Below are 19,256 nucleotides of genomic sequence, written 5' to 3'. Positions count from 1 at the left end.
CTCGCTGGCCAGTGCTGAGCTCTGGGGCTGTGGCTGGGAGGCAGCCCAGGCCCCCTGCCCTTCCCCGGTGCCAGTGGGGGTCTGTGCCCCGGCAAGCAGCCAGAACTGTCACACGCATGGGAGGGAACTGGGGGCAGGAGACACAAGGGTTGAGTCTCCTTTGCACGACAGCCCTTTTAGGCCCCTCTGGCAGCACTAGGGGCTGTTATTGCTCACCCCGCACCGGGGCTCCCTCAGCTACTGGCACCTCCTAGCCCTGGGGCAGGCAGCTCTAACTGGCAGGGGACAGGTCCTCAAATGGCCCCAGAATGGCCACCTTCCCTCAGTTCTGCGCGCCAGGACTCAGAGGATGGGCTTGGGGGACTGGGGCCAGAGCAGGAGTCTGAGCAGGGGGTAGGAACCCAAGGGCTGGGCCTGGGGCAAAGGGAGGCCCAAGGGCCCATTGCAGGGGCACCACCTGAGAGCAGCAACAGGCCTGGGCATGTGCTGCCTGGCACCACCCAAGGCCTGACTGTCTGTGACAGCTTCCCATGCACTGATCTCCGTGAGTCTCTGCGCCGGGCCAGGGGTGATGCCAGTGCAGGTACATCAGCCTGCACTGTGGGAAGAGATTGTGGGAGCTCCATCACTGGCCAGTCTTACACCCAAATTGGCTGGTTTTCCACAAGCTCTGCCCTGGATGTTAGTGGGGGGCAGGGCTCTGGCCTGTGACAGGGGCTGGGGGTCAAACTAGCTGATAGCAATGGCTTCTTCTAGCCTTGCAGTCTTTGATTTGCCCCTCTCGGGCCCCTGGGACATTGCAGGGGTGGGGAATCACCGAGGGGCAGGTTTGCCCCAATCTGCCCTCTCCTGTCTCTTTGGCCCTTCACGCCCAATCAGCATCAAGCTAGCAAAGGTAGCCCTCTCCCTGCACTCTACATGTACATGAAATCGCCCCAGTTTCGCTTGGGCTCTGTGTTGCCTACTCTCCAGTGGGCAGCGCTGCTGGGAGCTTTCTGCTACTCCTCGAGCTGGTGACATAATCTGCACCGCTCAGTTTCCACTTCCAGCCAAAGCAGGCCAGGCTGCTTCCTTGTCACCTGCTGGCACTGGCTGCGCCACCCCTCTGCCCCGGGCCAGGCAGGCATGGGAACTTCCCACGCAGGGAAGAGATGGAAACCGAATCCGATGCCCCTGCCCCAGTGCCAAGGAGTGATCCCCAGCTTCCAGCAGCAGCCCACACTGGCCCCTCCCTTGTCACCAGCTGGGCCTTTGCAGTTTCGTTTCTTTAGTGAATGGAAAATGAAACTTAGCAGATCAAAACCGGGGAAACCCTTAGCTCTGCTGCTGCCAGTTAAGGTGGCCTTAGGGAGCAGCTCCAAAGTGCTCGCCCAGGTGCTCGTCTGCCCTGGCTCCTGCATTGGGGTGCGCTGCAGGTGCCCTCCCTCCCCCAAATCCTGCTGTTCTTCCTTCAGCCAGGCTTGAAAATGCCCCTCAGCCAGGGGGCGGGTAGTCGCTGTCTGGGTCAAGGGGGAACCTTACCACCACTTAACCAGCCCTTTCGTAAAGGAAGGGGCCGGCCTGGCAGGCTTGCTGCTGGAGAGGAAGCGCAGCAGTGGGGAGGCTGCCGTGAGGCTGCAGGCAGATGGCTCCAGGACCCCCCTGGCACTCAGGGGTGTCCAGACAGTAGGCGGCAGAGTGACATTAACGAGACTCTGGGCTGGGGGTTCATGTCTCTGCCCACGGCCCTTCATTTGGGTCTCCCTGATTCCTAGATTCCAGGGCCAGAATGGACTCTGCCCTCCTGTGCAGCACAGGCCAGTGACCTGCCCCAAAATAACCCTGGGCGCAGCTCTGCCAGCAAAGCATCGGGTCTTGCTTTAAAAATGGCCAGGGATGGAGAAGCCACCACCCCGCCTTGGTAAGTTGTTCCAATGGTTAATTGCCCTCCCTGTTAATTACTCTCCCTGGGGCAGTTACCAGAGGGTCCCTGTGTCCCAGCCTAGGCACATGAAACTGACACGGACGAGGTCAGTGTCACTCTCTGGCAGGGTGGGGGAGACAGACACTCAGGATAGGGGCTGGCATGAAGGACAGCGCCTGCAAACAGGGCCTAGGGACAGCCCCCTCCTAGGAATCCCTGCAGCTGGGGATGGGGGAAGTGCATTGGGCTGCCCCTGGAATTGGGGATGAGGACCAGCCCCCAGGCTTCTCTCCTAGCCATGCCCAGCAGGCGTCTGGTGGACAGTTCTAGTCCTGCAGCCCAGGCCACCTTAACAAGCTCAGCCTGACGTCATCCACAGGGAGGAGCTTTGGGCTTTGCCGGGGTTGCTTAAAAGCAGCAGCAGCAGAGGAAGGCAGGGACAGGGAGCAAAGCAGCAGAGATGGAGCTGTACCAGGTGCCCGCAGGCTCGCTGGATGCCTGGATTGCAGAGCATCTCCAGCCCAGTGAGGAATTCCAGCAGCAGGTGAAAGACACTGTCCGGAGGATCTGTGATTTCCTGAAGGAGACGTGCTTTGATGACATCAAGGTGTTCAAGACGGTGAAGGTGAGTCTGTTCTGGACCAGCTGCCAGTGTGAAAGAGCTTGTCAGGGCTCCTTTGGTGCAGGCAAAAGCCTGGGTGTCTACACTGTGATCAGGGCAAGCTGAAACCACCAGCTGGACGGGCCAAGGGATGCTGAACAGGGCTCCCACTTACAGCTGGCAGCAGAGGGCATTATCCCATAACAGCCCTGGCTTCCCAGTTGCTGGTGGGATCAGGTAGGAAAGTAGGAGCTGCATTGTCAGGTCAGAGCAGTTTTAGCCCAGTAATCTATCTCTGACAGTGACCAGCACCAGCTGCTTCAGTGGAAGGCACAAGATCCCACCTCGTGGACAATTATAGAATTATTTGCCTATAGGGGAAGTTTCTTCCTGACCACAGGCTGTTAGTGGTCAGTTTATGCTCTGAAGCATGAGAGTTTGTCTCCCTTGTACGGTGACATGTTTCAGACTGGTAGCCGTATCAGCAAAAAGAACAGGAGTACTTGTGGCACCTTAGAGACTAACAAATTTATTTGAGCATAAGCTTTTGTGGGCTAAAACCCACTTCATCGGATTCATGCAGTGGAAAATATAGTAGGAGGATATATATACACAGAGGACATGAAAAATGGGTGTTGCCATACCAACTATAACGAGAGTAATCAGTTAAAGTGGGCTATTAGCAGCAGGAGAAAAAAAAACTTTTGTAGTGATACTCAGGATGGCCCATTTCCAACAGTTGACAAGAAGGTGTGAATAACAGTAGAGGGGAAATTAGCATGGGGAAATAGGTTTTACTTTGTGTAATGACCCATCCACTCCCAGTCTTTATTCATACCTAATTTAATGGTGTCCAGTTTGCAAATTAATTCCAATTCTGCAGTTTCTCGTTGGAGTCTGTTTTTGAAGTTTTTGTTGGGGTATTGTGACTTTGATGTCTGTAGTTGAGTGACCAGGGAGGTTGAAGTGTTCTCCAACTGGGTTTTGAATATTATAATTCTTGATGTCTGATTTGTGTCAATTTATTCTTTTACGTAGAGCCTGTCCGGTCTGGCCAATGTACATGGCAGAGGGGCATTGCTGTCACATGATGGCATATATCACATTGGTAGATGTGCCGGTGAACAAGCCTATGATGGTGTGGCTGATGTGATTAGGTCCTATGATGGTGTCCCCTGACTAGATATGTGGACAGAATTGGCAACAGGCTTTGTTGCAAGGATAGGTTCCTGGGTTAGTGTTTTTGTTGTGTGGTGTGTGGTTGCTGGTGAGTATTTGCTTCAGATTGGGGGGCTGTCTGTAAGCAAGGACTGGCCTGTCTCCCAAGATCATTTCGGCCCCATTGTGCATATGTATTACAATACAGGCTTTAATGACATGATCACATATTATTTTTCCCATGGGACCCTGCCTCATTCAGTGCACAGGGTGGACTTGCTCTACGGGTGAATCAGAGCCAGGTAGTAAAGGAGACTGTTGTCTGCAGGACTTTGCAGCAGATGGAAGGTGTGCAATGAACAGGGCAGAGGGTTCCAGAGAGAGAAAGGAAGGTCTCCTGGGTAAGACAGTTGAATGCTGCCCTGGAGAACTGGACTCGATCCCTGCCTCTGCTCCGGAGTTCCTGTGTGATGCTGGGCAAGTCACTTAACTCAAGCTGTTCCCAAAGTGTGCATTCTTCATTTTTGGGTGCCCAATTGGAGCCCCCAGGGTCTGATTTGCAGAATTGCTGAGTGCTCACAGCTGCGACTGAAGCCAACGGGAGCTCGGCTTTGACGGTACAACATGCTATATAAATGCTACGTCATCTGTGGGGCTGGCCAAACTCTGACACATCTGTACTGAGCATGTGCAAAGGGAGATATTTCAAAGGTTCTTAGCTTGGGCAAAGTTGGGTGGGTTTTCACGGGCATGGCAAAAGGCGCATCCCTGAGACGCAGGTCACCCCACTGCCAAATTTCAAGGCTCTGCCCCATCTTCAGTGATCAGAAGGAGATGCGGGGAGAGGGGCCCCCAGCAGTATACACTACAACACTGGATTCATCCCAGGAATATTTTCTATCCCATCCTAACACTTCTGGTTTGTTGCTGGCTGCCCAGCAGGGGGGGTTGTGCCAGAGGGGTGACCTGGCTCAGCGGGCACAGGCGTGAGGGCCCCTGTATGGCTCAGCGCCTGGGATTGTTGAGAGGGTAGCGCAGTGAGCAAATGCTTCTGTTCCTTGGCAGGGCGGCTCCGCAGGGAAGGGGACAGCCCTGAAGAACAACTCGGATGCGGATCTGGTCCTTTTCCTCAGCTGCTTCTCCAGCTACCGGGACCAGATGGAGAACCGTGCGGCTGTACTCAACACCATCGAGCAGAAGCTGAACCGGTGCCGACAGACCATCGCCTTCAGCGTTGACGTGGAGGTTTCCCAGCCGAAGGAGAAGGGCACTTGCCCGCGCTCACTCTCCATCACCATCCAGTCGAAGAGGCGGAGTGAATCCATTGAGGTGGACGTGCTCCCGGCCTACGATGCCTTAGGTAGGGACTGTATCCCTGCCCCTCAGCTCGGCCTCCGGGGATCCAACAGGTTTGGGGGTACCCACCCCCCCGCAACGTCCTCATGGGCCCCAGGGCTTATCCTGAGAGAGCTCATGGGAATGAGGGTGCAGCCTATGTATGGGACACAGGACTAGCCCAAGGCCCATTGGGACAGGACTCCCCTCAGATCTGTGTGTGGTGACCCTTCCTCCACTCTCTCCCCCAGGGCAGGTGACTCCTGGCAGCAAACCTTCCCCCCAGGTCTACGAGGATCTGATTCGGGCCAGAGCCGGGCCCGGTGAGTTCTGCACCTCCTTCACTGAGCTGCAGAGGGACTTCGTGAAGCGTCGCCCGGCCAAGCTCAAGAACCTGCTGCGGCTGGTCAAGCACTGGTACAAAGAGGTGAGGTGCCCTGCCCTGCCCGAGTCAGTGATTCCCCTCTCCCCCACCCTTGCTCCTTCTCACGCTTGGCCAGCCCTGGGGGTTACCATTGTATGTTAATGTGGGTTCAGCTGGAGAGCTCTGGGCTGACAAAAGAACCTCCCACATGTTAAAAACCTCTCTGGAATAAAGCTACTGAAGGTGATCACAGGAGCCCCTCCACCTGCCAGCGCTTCTCAAGTCTTTCCAGAAGATCACTTTGCTTCCCAGCATTTTGCTCACCGGAGATGGTGGTCGTCTTGGCTTAGGCTGGTCTGTCCTAGCTCACTGCTCTCCTGGATGCTCTTGGGGTGGGCTGCAGTGACTGGGTTCCATCACCCCATCAAAGGGCCGTGGGTGTCGCTGGAGGCAGACAGGACACTGGACTAGATGGATCTTGGCTCTGATCCAGTCTGGCGAGTTTGCTGAGTCCCTCTCTAGCAGTCCCAGAATATCTGTCCAGATCACTGGTCCCCAAACTGTGGGGCACCCCCCTGGGGCACACAGAGGAACATTCAGGGGGGACACCGCAGGGCCTGGGCCAGCCTCCACAGAGGGCAGGGAGGGAGCGCCACCCAGCCCCACTCTGCCCTCAGCTCCAGCTCTGCCCCCAACCCCGTGGCTCCACTCCTGGCCGCAGCACCAGCCACAGCTCCGGCCCCGGCCTTGGCCCCCGGCTCCCAGTTCCCACATGGGTGCGGACAGATTACATTATGGGTAAGGAGGGCACAACATGGAAAGTTTGGGGACCGTTGGTTTAGATGGCTTGGGTCACTCTGAGACAAGCACTCACAAGATCTTCTGATCATTGACTGGACCAGAGGTTAAACAACAGAATTGTTGGCCATCTTGAACAGAGTCTGACTAGGAAACAGAATCGATTAAAAATCATTCCAAAATAAAACAACAATTTATATATCACTAGAGATAGAGCTAGATATAAATTCCCCATTGGAACTAAATTTGAGTAGCTTCATAACAACCAAACACTCAAACATCCAATCACACGTCTCCTCCTCTAATCTCAGGGCAAGCAAATGAACAAAGAGTAAATTTCAGATAATGATTTAACAACCTATTTCCTGCTCGCTTGAGTGGAAATGACACTAGCCTGTCCAATGGCACTTTACAGGGCCTGGGGAGAAGAATTTTCTTTATCCTAATAAACACCTGAAATGAGTCAGTGCCTGATGCCACAGCCTTTGGGGACTTCACACCAGCAGTGGAAATAAAATGTGGAGCCTTCCGTTTCAGAAGCACAGGCCTCTGCCACCTAAGCTAAAGGAGAATCCCCACTAGATGTTAGCAATATAGGGCCTTGACACACAACTGAGCAGGTCTGATTACACACACACACACTCTCTCTCTGTTTCCAGCTGGTACATTACACCCCGGCTCACCTTGTCTGGCCACTGCTAAGTAGTTGAGGGTTGTGGTGAGCATAGGACATGGGCAGGGGAGGGCACCCACCTGACCACGCAGCAAGAGGGATTTGAGGCCCCTGTACTCCCACCCCATCCCATGTCTCAGGCCGGCTTCCCCCATCTCCTTAACAGCTTTCCAAGACAACAACGGGCTTGCCGACCAAGTATGCCCTGGAGCTGCTGACCATCTACGCCTGGGAGAGTGGCACCGAGAGGGCAGAGAAGTTCAGCACGGCTGAGGGGTTCCGCACGGTGATGGAGCTGCTGTGCCGGTACCAAGAACTCCGCGTCTACTGGACCGAGTTCTACGATCTCCAGTCCTCCGTGATAGGGCCCCATGTCAAACGGCTGCTGCGGGAGCCATGGTGAGACCCCTGCATCTGCTCCTCTTGTCTCCGCGCGGCTCACTCACGTCTGGCTGCAGCTTGGCCTTCCTTTCTGCATGGGAGGGAGACTGTCATACCCGGGGACACGCGAGCAGAGAACTGGCAGCTCTGCTCAGCGTCTCTCAGCCCTGCCACCACCAAGACCCCTGCGGTTACACTCAGCACCAGCCAAGCAATGTTGCCGGCCCAGCACGCCCTGCACCATGTGCAGCCAGGTTGCCCCTGGGGTTGTAGGCCCAAAGGGAGCCCCGGCCCCATGGAGCTCACTGGCCAAATCCCATTAACTGAAGGGAGCAGAATTCCACCCGGCAGCACCCATATGAGCAAGGAAGAGTGGGGGGCTCACAGCCTGGCACAGGTCTGTCCCCCACTCTGCCACCAGTACCCCGTGCCTCAGTTTCCCCATGGGCATGGTGGGGATGGTGACACTGACGGGGCAAGGGCTCATGAATGAGTGCATGTGGTACCCGGCAACACCCCTGGGCCGGCACTAGAGATGGATGTGATAGTATCGCACATACTAGGGCAGCAGCTGTCTCCAGCCCCTCAGCTGCCCAGACCCTGGCTCTTCCAAGCTGGGAGACCCCAGACCATACTTACCCTCCCCATTGCCCCATCCTCGAGCCCCTGGGACTCTGGCTCCAGTCGGTCAAGCCTGAGACTCCCTCCTCCAGCTCCCCTCTGCACCCCAGTGCGGTGCCTGAGCCGGGGCAGGCAACGTGGGCAGCAGGCAGCTGGGATGTGTCAGCAGCCTGGACACAGAGCAGGGCCCGGCTCATGGGGGAGAGGGAGCAGGCTGGGGCTGACAGCAGAGCCTCTGGCCACGTGGGCAGGTGGCTCAGCTGAGGAGCCATCGACAGAGAGAATCTGTTGTGTGTTTGCAGCCCCGTGATCCTGGATCCAGCCGACCCGACAGGAACCTTGGGGCAGGGAAAGAGCTGGGACCTGCTGGCGAGAGAAGCCGCCAAGTGCCGGGACCAGCTGTGCTGTAGGAACGGCCTCGCCCCCATCCGCTGCTGGGATGTGCAGGTACCAATGCCTCACAGGATCCCCTTCCCACCGCAGCCTGTGATGAGCTCTTCCCTGTTCAGAGCCTCCCGAGCATGGAGTAGCCGGGAGCTCCCCTGACGGCCCCTGCTCCTGCCCCGCTACCCTGCTGGGAGAGGCTGGGGCTGGAGTAGTCGGGAGCTCTCCCCACAGTCAGCGCTCCTGCCCCGCTACCCACAGCGCCCCCTGCTGGGAGAGGCTGGGGCTGAAATTGCTGGGGGATCCCCCTCCCCCACAGCCAGCGCTCCTGCCCAGCTCCCTGCTACAGAATCTGATGGGCCCAGAACTGCGGGAAGCGCTCATGTTGAGATTCCACTCCCCAGCAGAGGTTGCTATGCCAGGGTGCCGTTAGAGGTTCGCCGCTGCCCCACCTGGGCTGTCCGACCCCCACCCATCCCCATCTCCTTGTCTCTCTTCCAGCCAGCCAGACCCATGCAGGTGATGGTGAAGCAGCTGTCAGGGGTCAGCCTGGCCCTGCGCCTGAGCCCCTCCACTACCACATGGGAGATTAAGGAGGAGCTCGAGCGTGCATGGGGCATCTCTCCTTACACGCAGCGCCTGGCCCTGCAGGAGCCTGGCCTGGAAAACCAGCTGCTGCTGGACGATCAGACCCTGGCATCACACAGCGTCTTCTACGACACCACGGTTCTAATGCTCACGACCGAGCCCCAGGAGATGGAGATCTTTGTGAAGGACCATAACAGCAGAACCATCACCTATGATGTCCGCGCCAGTGACACCGTCCTGGGCCTGAAGAAGAAGATCGAGGGTCGCACGGGTGTCTCCGCCAGCCAACAGCGCCTGACGTTCAACAGCAAAGAGCTGCAAGACGACTACACGCTCGCCCATTACAGGATCCGGAGCAAGAGCACGGTCTTCCTGCTTTTGCGCCTCAGGGGTGGGTAAGATGCTCACTGGGACCTGCACCCTGGCAGAGAGAGCATCACAGTGGACTATGTTTCCCAAGATTCTTTGCATGATAATTCAGGACTTTGCTAATGCCCCCCACGTTCCAGAATCAGCACCACGTCCTTCTGTAGTGCCAGCCCATCCCCACGCCTCCTGCTGCAGCTCCTGGGAGCTCTTTCCCGCCGCTCTGTGGCCCGTTTCGGGATGTACTGCCCCCAGTGCAGAGCTGGGTGCTGGGCGCCCACCAGACATTGTTCATTATCCCTGTTGTTGTAGTCCCCTTCCTCCTCCATGTCCTGACTCCACCACTGTGTGTCACCATCTCCATTATTATGTCATGCCAAATCCCGACCAGTGTGTGCCGCTTGGAATCCGAAATAAACAGCTTCCACTCATAGGCGGTGAGTTATGTTCTTGTGTGGTGCCCGGGCTCCAGGAATATTCAGGGCTAAGGGCCCTGTTCCACCAATATTTGGAGCGGGGTCTCTCCCCCAGCCCTGCCTGGATCGGGCCCCAGCCCCCGTGGGTCTCCCCCCCCCCCCGCCCTGCTGCGTCCCTGCCTGGAGCAGGCCCCAGCCCCCGCCTGCCACCCCTCCCCCCGCGCGTCGCCCGCCCCCCCCCCCCCCCGCCGCCCCCCGCCCCACTGTGTCCCTGCCTGGAAGAAAGCAGCACGTGCCTCTCCCGTGCCTGCTTGTGCTGCCAGTGTAGCACATTCCTATGCAGAGCCCCGCTCCTGGCAGAACTGCTGTCTGCTGCCCCAGGGTCCTAGTGCCCGCCAGTCACTAATGGCAAGGCAGGCTGCCCTTACCCTGCCCTTCCACCCTAGCCCTGAGCGTCTCCAACGCCCCAAATGCCTCATCCCCAGCCAGAGCCCTCATCCCCCCTCACCCTAATCCTCTGCCCCAGCCCTGAGCCCCCTCCTGCATCATGACCCCCTCAGCCAGAGCCCTCATCCCCCCGCACCCTAATCCTCTGCCCCAGCTCTGAGCCAACTCCTGCATCATGAACCCCTCATCCTCAGCCCCACAGCCCTCATCCCTGCACCCCCTCCTATCCCCAAACTCCCTCCCAGACCCTGCACCCCTCACCCCCCTCCTGCACACCCACCCCCTGCCCCAGCCCAGAGCTTGCACCCAGCACCCAAACTCCATCCCAGAGCCTGCACTCCAGACCCTCTCCCCCACCCAAACTCACTTCCAGAGCCTTAGGCAGATGGGAGATGGAGTTTGGGGGGGGCAGAGTTGGGGGGAGCGGGTTCTGGGCACCACCAAAATTTCTACAACCCTACCACCCATGCTTCCGCTAATCCCAGCTCCTGGGTCTTATGTCCATGGGATGTGGGTCCCACCTGCCCTGTGCATACAGCCGGGAGTCATGGATTCAGAGATTCATTTACTGAGCTCATCTAGTCTGACCTCCTGTGTCACACAGGCTGGAGACCTGCCCCACATTAATTCTTCCAGCAGATCCAGCAGCAGTTCGGTGACTGGGTCGTGGCCCCCTCATCCGACCAGGCTACAGCAAACTTGCTGAGTTGTCTCCCCCAGCAGCTTTGTTCAACGCACACAGCCCCACCGGCTTCCTCAGCGGGGCAGTGCATTGTGGGAGAATCTGGGCTGCACTCCCATAGTGCCTCAGTGGAGACAGCGTACCTGGCAGATGGGGATACACGGCACCACGGTGCACACTGGGATATCTGTGGCACAGGGAGCTGGGAGTGTGTCATGGACACGGTTATGGTGGGGAGGCTCATTTACATGCCCGGCTGAGCTGTAATCAACCTGCTGGCTTGTTACCGAGTGCCCACCTCTAGGCTGAGCTGGAAAGGCACAATCCAGGAGGAGTAATGTCCTGTATCAAGCCAGGAGGGGGTGCTGTATGCAAGGCAGGGGATGTGGGCTCAGTGAGAGAACCAGAGGGCTGGAAGATGGGGACTGTGCCCAAGTGTCAAGGTTTCCTCCCCAACTTTGAACTTTAGAGTACAAATGTGGGGACCTGCATGAACACTTCTAAGCTTAATTACTAGCTTAGATCTGGTAACGCTGCCACCAGCCAGAAATCAGTGTCTGGCGCACTTTCTGTCCCCCCAAAACCTTCCCTGGGGAACACAGATCCAAACCCCTTGGATCTTAAAACAAGGAAAAATTAACCATCCCCCTTCACCAATCTCTGGTGAGCTCAGACCCAATCCCCTTGGATCTTAAAACAAGGAAAAAATCAATCAGGTTCTTAAAAAATAAAGCTTTTAATTAAAGGAAGAAAAGGTAAAAATTATCTCTGTAAAATCAGGATGGAAAATGCTTTACAGGGTACTTAGATTCATATAGCCCAGAGGAAACCCCCTCTAGCCGCAGGTTCAAAGTTACAGCAAACAGAGGTAAAAATCCTTCCAGCAAAAAGAAACATTTACAGGTTGAGAAAACAAAAATAAGACTAACACGCCTTGCCTGGCAAGTTACTTACAAGTTTGAACATGAGAGACTGATTCAGAAAGATTTGGAGAGCCTGGATTGATGTCTGGTCCCTCTCAGTCCCAAGAGCGAAGGAACCCAAAACAAAGAACACAAACAAAGAACTCCCTCCACCAAGATTTGAAAGTATCTTGTCCCCCTATTGGTCCTCTGGTCAAGTGTCAGCCAGGTTTACTGAGCTTCTTAACCCTTTACAGGTAAAAAGAGACATTAACCCTTAACTATCTGTTTATGACACCAAGATAAGAAGGACTCTGGCCCAGCGGTCTGAAAGAGGGATTTTTACACCATGTTTCAGCTCAGCCAGCCTGTGGGACAGCCAAGGCCGCGAGACAGGCCCGGCCATTAATGTTTATAGGACCAGGGCAGTATTCGCAAGCTGAGCAGCATTCCCTTTGGTGGGAAAGCTCATCAGCCATTGGGGCGGTGACTTGTTGCCTCCTAGGATGAGTCTTCATAGACAGCCATTCACCTTCATAGAGCATCAGGGTTGGAAGGGACCTCAGGAGGTCATCTAGTCCAACCCCTGCTCAAAGCTGGACTAACCCCCAAATGGCCCCCTCAAGGATTGAACTCGAAACCCTGGATTTAGCAGGCCAATGCTCAAACCACTGAGCTATCCCTCCTACTGGCTCCCAAAATGCCACCCTCTTGGCTTGAGGCTGGTGACAGAGGATGTGGGGGAGGCTGCCTGTGAGGGGGAGAGCCCAGCGGGGCCCCATTGAGATTCCAGGCCTAAGGCCAATGGGGATAGGCTGGGAGAGCCACTTGGGGTGGGGGTCTTGGGAGCCACGGGGCAGGGTACCAAGCTACTGCCCCCAGAGGCTGGGGTAGGAACAGCTGGGTTGATATTTTAGCAGCACCCTGAGGGCTCGCCAAAGACCCTTGTCCTGCTGCCAGGCCTCCACCACTTACTGTGTGGGTGACTGGGCCCCACTGCAGGCTCCAGCCAGCAGTGCCCAGGGCTGCAGCACCTACCTCTGAGAACATGGGTATGCAGCACTCCCAGGGATATCCTACCACAGGGAGGTGCCACGTCGCCCTCCCTCAGCCTCAGTTTCCATATCTGTATCTTGGGGATAGTGATGCCACCCTGCCTTTGTATAGTGCCTGGAGATCAACGGGTGGAGATGAGTACATCAGGCTCCAGTCTATTTATTACACCTCCGGCGCTCCTGCTGCCCCAATGGTGCCCCTCATGCCTGCCACATCTCCCTGCCATCCCCACATCTACAAGGCCCTTCCCAGTCACCCCAGCACCACATTGCCCCCAAGGTTCCCCTCACAGCCACCCCACTCCATCCTGCCCCACCCCCAGTCCCATGGGGCCCGTCACAGATGTGCCATCTCCCCACCCTCCCAATGCCCATGTCTGCCCCCATCCTCCCTCCCAGCCACCCCATCTCCCTCCGTCCATCTCATCATAGCCTCCCGTCTGCTTCCTTTCTTCCTCTACACCCCCTCCCCCCATAGCCCCATGCTCCCACCAGCATGGTCCCCTTCCGGTGCCCTCCATCACCCCCTGCCTAGCCCCACCTCTCTCTGGGTAATAACCCTCTGGGGGTGGGGCACGGTGATAGAGTCATCCAGTGGCCAGCTGGGTGAAGCCCCATGCCAGGCAGGGCCCTGTGATGACACAGTGACCCTGGGACTGTATATTTTCCTCTTCCAAGCTCATCTCTCACCCAGGCAGGTTGCTCCTGGCCCCCGTGGGAGCAAAGATAAAATCAAGCCCTCCATGACAGTGTGATATGGGGTGGGGGAAGCAGGCGACGGGCTTTGGGAGGAGGGGTATTGCTGAGCACTGCTCCAAAATAACCCCCGAGAGCAGATCTTTCAGGCAAACGGCCAATCTGGATTTTAAAATTGCCAGTGATGGAGAACTCCCCACGCCCCTTGGTTAATTCCAATGGTTAATTACTTTCACTGTCCAAAACCTATGCCTCACTTCCTGGCTGAATTTGTCCAGCTTCAGCTTCCCCATTGGATCGCGTTAGACCAGAGGTTCTCAAACTGGGGGTCAGGATCCCTCAGGGGGTCGCGAGCTGTCAGCCTCCACCCAAACCCTACTTTTCCTCCAGCATTTATAATGGTGTTCAATAGATGAAAATGTGTTGTTAATGTTTAAGGCGGGGTCGCGCTCAGAGGCTTGCTATGGGAAAGGGGTCACCAGGACAAAAGTCTGAGAGCCCCTGCATTAGACCTTCCTCTGCAATTACACCAGCCTCTGCGTGATGGAACTGTCACTCACACGACTACTTTGGGGACAGCAAAACCAAATGATGGAATTATTGATAACTTAGTGTCTGAGACCAGGCCAGGGAGGTGATTCCATCTTACATCACCTTTGGTTCTTTTCTCGCACATTAACCAACTGCCCAAAGAAACAAACCCAGAGCCACAAAGGTGTTTAGGCTCTTAACTTCCACTGAAAACATGAGAAGTGAGGCGTATCTTATTCAAATGAATAATTCACAGAAGCAAAAAGGAAGCAAAGAAAATACAGTAACTTCAACACCAAAGAGGAGGTGAATGCATGTCACCGTATCAACTGGAAATAGACTCATAGACTCATAGACTTTAAGGTCAGAAGGGACCATTATCATCATCTAGTCTGACCTCCTGCACAATGCAGGCCACACGAATGATGCTGGAGTAGGTCGAGGACATGAAATAAGTCATTTAGAAGGGAGTGTAAATTCTGAGTCAATTGCAAGAGCCAAAGGGGCATCAAATGACCTGATGTCACACAGCATGGCAGCTGCGCTGGTCTAAGTTCAACAAAAACCCACGACCAACCACCGTTATTCTCCGATGCATCATTGTCACCAGACAGTCCCCTTTAAGAGACTGCAGGGTCCAATGCACCTGTAACTATTAGCTGCCTCCAAGTGGGTTTAAGAGACAGCACCTCAGCCACATAAATGGAAGAGAGACAGAGACAGGGTCAGTCAAGAAGGGGGTAGAGGAGCTGGGTGAGCAGCCTCAGGAGGAAATGGGAGACCGAGGGAGACTCAGGAGCAGCAGAGGGGCACTGATGAGGACTGGCCAGTGTTGGGGAACCCTACTGAGGTACAGGGGAGCTTGTGCAGAGACCCCTGGGAAGAAGAGGAAGAATATTCTTCTGAACCAAAAGCTGAGGGCTGACACAGGAGGGGAGATCCTAGGATCAGGGTAGGACCTCCAGGCAGGGAGGCCAAGATGGGGGACTGCTGGGGGAGTTCTGTGGCAGGAGACCTTGCCTGGGGGAACTGGAGAAGCGTCATGGGACAGGCAGGCTTCTGAAGTGGGTGCTGAGAATGTGTCCCTTTTCTGGCTGCACCCAGGGGAAACTGAGGCAGGCACACTTGCTGTGCTGCTGGAGGGCACTCCGCACCGGGCTGCCTTTTCTCAGGCTCTTATGACCCAGTGTCACTTTGACGAATCAATGATAAGAGTACAGTACTCAACTGAGGTACAAACTACAAATCCTAGTGTAATTCACCAGCCTGACTCAAAGGAACAGTTCTCCATGGATCTGTACAGATGTGAATGAGGGAACAGATGCCAATCCACTTCTGTGCCGCTCCACCTAAGTCGTTAAACCATGTAGAGGACCTCATTAAACTAAGAAGGCAAAAGCACCATAAAACCAAATGCCCTTTGCCAGACCAAGCAATGATGTCTCTGGACTGCTTTCAGAAAACTGCTTTTCACGTTGATTGTGAGATGCAGGAGACCTTCGCTGCTCCTGAGCCCCGACACATTGGGCAGTCCAGTTCCTCCACTAATTGCGGTTGCTCACTAGTTGTGGTGCTTCTTCAGAGGTGATGCCAGTGCATTCAGCATGGTCACCCTCTTCTGCCATGTCTTCCTCACGTTCGTTTCCTCGCTGGGGTGGCCAATTAAAAGCTTGCTTAGCAGGTCTCCCATCTGCCATCCAGTGTCTAGGTCCCAACCGCACACACCTTTTTTGTTGATGATATTTTCTAACCTGTCCTGCTCTGCAGCTCCCTTCCTCTCACGCTGGTTGTTTTGTCTTTCCACAAAATGTGTATTTGCAAATGCACCATTTGGATCATTCGGGCACTGTAAGGTCAGCACTAGCACTTAGTCCATATGCAATGTAATGATTTCCACGGGCTGTTGGAACAGCTTTGGGGGAACATGGGGCTACTTCTAGAGGCAGGAGCAAGTGAACCTAGAAGTTGTATCAACCCAGCAGCTCAGGAAAGGTGGAGAAGCAGCAGATCACTAGCGATGGGCTTATAATTATTTTGAGCTTTGGTGGCATTGGCTGGTGTGAATTGCTGGAATCCCTGACTGGAAAAGAGGCCAGTTGTTCCAGGCCGCTGGGAGCAAACCACCTGTCTGTGCCATGGAGCACTTTCGTTGTCTGGTGCCCGCTGGGCGCACAAAAGACTGATGACGAAGCATGAATGGCAGGTTGGGGAGAGAGACAGCTGGCTGCTGAGCGTTGGGAGCAGCTGTTGAATGAAACCACACAGAAGTGAGGCATAGGCGCCGATTCCATGGGTGTTCTGGGGCTCAAGTGAAAAAAATAGGGGGCGCTCAGCACCCTCAGGGCCTGATTAAACTTTTGCAAGCCCTGGTGCCCAGACTGTGGCCCCGCCCACCACTCCGCCCCAAGGCCCTGCCTCTTCTCCCCCAAGTCCCCACATCATGTGGGCCACATGAGAGGGGGAGGAGGCAGAGAGGAGCACCCACCAGCAAAACAAAAGTCAGCACACGTGAGTGAGGGGGTTGGTGTGTGGATGGGGGTGTGGTGCTGGGAACACTCCAGCTGTTCCCGGCCCAGAGAGAAATAAGGGGTGTGTGTGGAGTGGGAGATAGTGAGGATGTGGCAGATGAAGGAGAGATGTGGGGGCCATGGGAGACATTCATACACCCCTATCTATGCCCCCACTGATGCCCACAAAAAGGGTTAATTATATGGGGGAAATATCTCTGTCCAGCCTGCTGTCCCCCAGCACTTAGCAGAGAGGATGAGCACCCAGCGGCAGAGGCAATGCCAGGATCAGCCAGCAGGGGGAGGCAAAGGGCAGCATCCAGCTTCCTTCCTGTGCCCCGCACTGGCTGCCTATGGAGCACGGCATGCTGAGATCTGCAGCCTCCCTGGGCCTGAGGGAAAGGGAGGGCAGCGGTGGAGCTCCCCAGAACACTCTTGCTGTGTGGCAGGAATGAACAGTTGACTGGGTCCCAGCTTATGGTGGAGGGGCAATGACCGCAGAGCTGACATCACAGCAAATCATTTCCACTGCACATGAATAAATGTTCCTACAAGTGGCATTGCCACAGGCTCAGCTTTGGGTGGGCCTGGGTGCTAATGGGATGGGCTGTGGCCCCTCCGTGGCTACGCCCCTCTGTCCCACTGGTTGTATTGCATTCTGCTTTCTCTTGCAACCAAGCCTGCTGTGTTTAGAACAGCTGTCTACGAGATCGTGCCCGCTGCATGTGAAGCAGACCCCTGGCACCAGCCTGCACCCGATGCTTACATCTAGGGCAGGGGTGTCCAAACTACGGCCCGCGGGCCAACTGCGGCCCGCGGGTCAGTTTTTATTGGCCCGCAGCAAATTCTGAAAATACAGTTAAACCCTGTTATCTCGACGGCGGGCGGGCGGGCGGGCGGGGACAGGCAGGGACCGGGTATGCGGGGGCGGGCGGACGGGCGGGCGGCAGGAGAAGCCGGGACCAGGTAGGTGGGGCAGGGACCAGGTATGCGGGGACGGGCGAGCGGGCGGGGACGGGCAGGGACCGGGTATGCGGGGGCGGGCAGGCGGTGAAGCGGAGCCGGCGGACGGGCGGGCGGCGAGGCGTAGCCGGGCGGGCGGGCGGCAGGCGAGCCGGGACCAGGTATGTGGGTCCGGGCGGGCGGGCGGGCGGCGAGGCGGAGCCGGGCGGGCGGGCGACAGGCGGAGCCGGGACCAGGTATGCGGGGCCGGGCGGGCGGGCGGGGACAGGCAGGGACCGGGTATGCGGGGGCGGGCATGGCTCCCTGGTTCTCCCCCGTTTCCGGTGCCGGTGGCTCGCCCCCAGCCTCTCCCCCGCTCTTCCCCCTCACCCGCAGCCTCAGCTCGCTTGCGCTGCCAGCGGCGCAATGCTCTGGGCAGTGGGGCTGTGAGCTCCTGGGGCAGGGCAGCTGCAGAGCTGGGCCTGACCCGGTGCTCTGTGCTGTGCGGTGGCAACAGCGTGGCCTGGCTCCAGCCGGGTGGCGCGGCTGTAGCACCGCCAGCCACCAGTGCTCCAGGCAGTGCAGTAAGGGGACAGGGAGCAGAAGGGGTTGGATAGGGGGCAGAGGAGTTCAGGGTGGTGGGCAGCGGATGGGGGTGTGGATAGTGGTTGGGGGAGGAACAGGGGGTTGAATGGGGGCAGGGATCCTGGGGGAGCAGTCAAGAAGGAGAGGGGTTGGATGGGGCCATCGTCCCGGGGAGGCCGTCAGGAATTAGAGGAGGGGTTGGATGGGGTGGCGGAGGTCCAGGGGTAGTCAGGGGACAGGGAGTGGGGGGTGGTGGTGGTGGATGGGGCAGGGGTCCCAGAGGAGCTGTCAGGGGATGGGGGTTGGATGGGGGAGGAGTCCGGGGTGTGTGTGCAGATAGGAGGTGGGGGCTGGGCCACGACCCCTCCCCTAACTGGCCCTCCATACAATTTACGAAAACCGATGCGGCCCTCAGGCCAAAAAGTTTGCCCGCCCCTGATCTAGGGTATTAAATGGGAAATCAGTGGGACAACCCAGTCCATGCAAGCAACAAGGCAGCTTGGGGTAGCTGCTAGCTAGATGGCCACTCGCTGTCCAGTTCAGGGATTACTCAACTCCACAGTCTGCTCAGGCTGACCCCAGTCATGGGACTGCACATTAATGGAAAACAACATAGCTGCACGGTGTAGCCCTCTAACACCATCCTGGTTGTGGAAAAAAGAGAATTACAGCTAATATCAGCAATAAGAGAAGGATCCAATTCTGATCTGTGCAGCGTGGCCAACCCCACACAGGCTAAAATTGTGAGTCAGGTCCCTGCAAAAATCATGAGTTTGGCTTATAATATCATGATATTTACAAAATAATAGATGTTGTCTTTTTTTAATTTGCCTTCCGGTGTTGGTGAGCTTTGGGGTCACATTTTCAAGATTTTTTCTGCAGCCACACGTGCTAGAAACATATTTTTATTTAAAAAAAGAAAGCTGAGAGTCTTTCATAGTCATCTGCCTCCAGGAGCTGGGGATTTAAGAAAAATACTAAATGTCTCATGAGCCTTGCACTAAAATCACAAGAACTGGCAACACTGTCTATAGATAGCATCAGTGGGAAGGCTCCTAAGCTTTGATCCATTAAATTAAGAGGCTTCAGAGTGGTAGCCGTGTTAGTCTGTATCAGCAAAAACAATGAGGAGTCTGTAGCAGGGTGGACCCCTGCTCTGGCCCTGAAGGGGTTAAAAACAGCCCTGGGAAGGGGCTGAGGCTTGAGAAAGCAGCTTTTAAGATGGGCTGATTGGGAAGTGGCTGCAGCTGGGCCACGCCCCAATCAGGCCCAGCTGGCCCCTATGTAAGCAGAGTCAGGATGAGCCCCACCCTGACATCCG

The 19,256-nt window shown here is 56.3% G+C and overlaps 1 protein-coding gene across 1 annotated transcript; it reads left to right on the top strand.

The window, feature by feature from the left end:
• Positions 1-2,337: 2,337 nt before the first annotated feature.
• On the top strand, positions 2,338-9,616 carry LOC123374656 (2'-5'-oligoadenylate synthase 1-like). The gene is made up of 6 exons (XM_045024841.1): positions 2,338-2,528; positions 4,728-5,022; positions 5,249-5,424; positions 6,999-7,231; positions 8,137-8,281; positions 8,720-9,616. The coding sequence occupies exons 1-6, from the start codon at positions 2,364-2,366 to the stop codon at positions 9,203-9,205; spliced, it is 1,500 nt and encodes a 499-aa protein (XP_044880776.1). The 5' UTR covers positions 2,338-2,363; the 3' UTR covers positions 9,206-9,616.
• Positions 9,617-19,256: the final 9,640 nt, after the last annotated feature.

The sequence above is a fragment of the Mauremys mutica genome, chromosome 7, assembly GCF_020497125.1.
Source record: "Mauremys mutica isolate MM-2020 ecotype Southern chromosome 7, ASM2049712v1, whole genome shotgun sequence".
Lineage (NCBI taxonomy): Eukaryota > Metazoa > Chordata > Testudines > Geoemydidae > Mauremys > Mauremys mutica.
The sequence above is the reverse complement of the archived record's forward strand: the minus strand, read 5'-3'. Positions and strand labels throughout refer to the sequence as shown.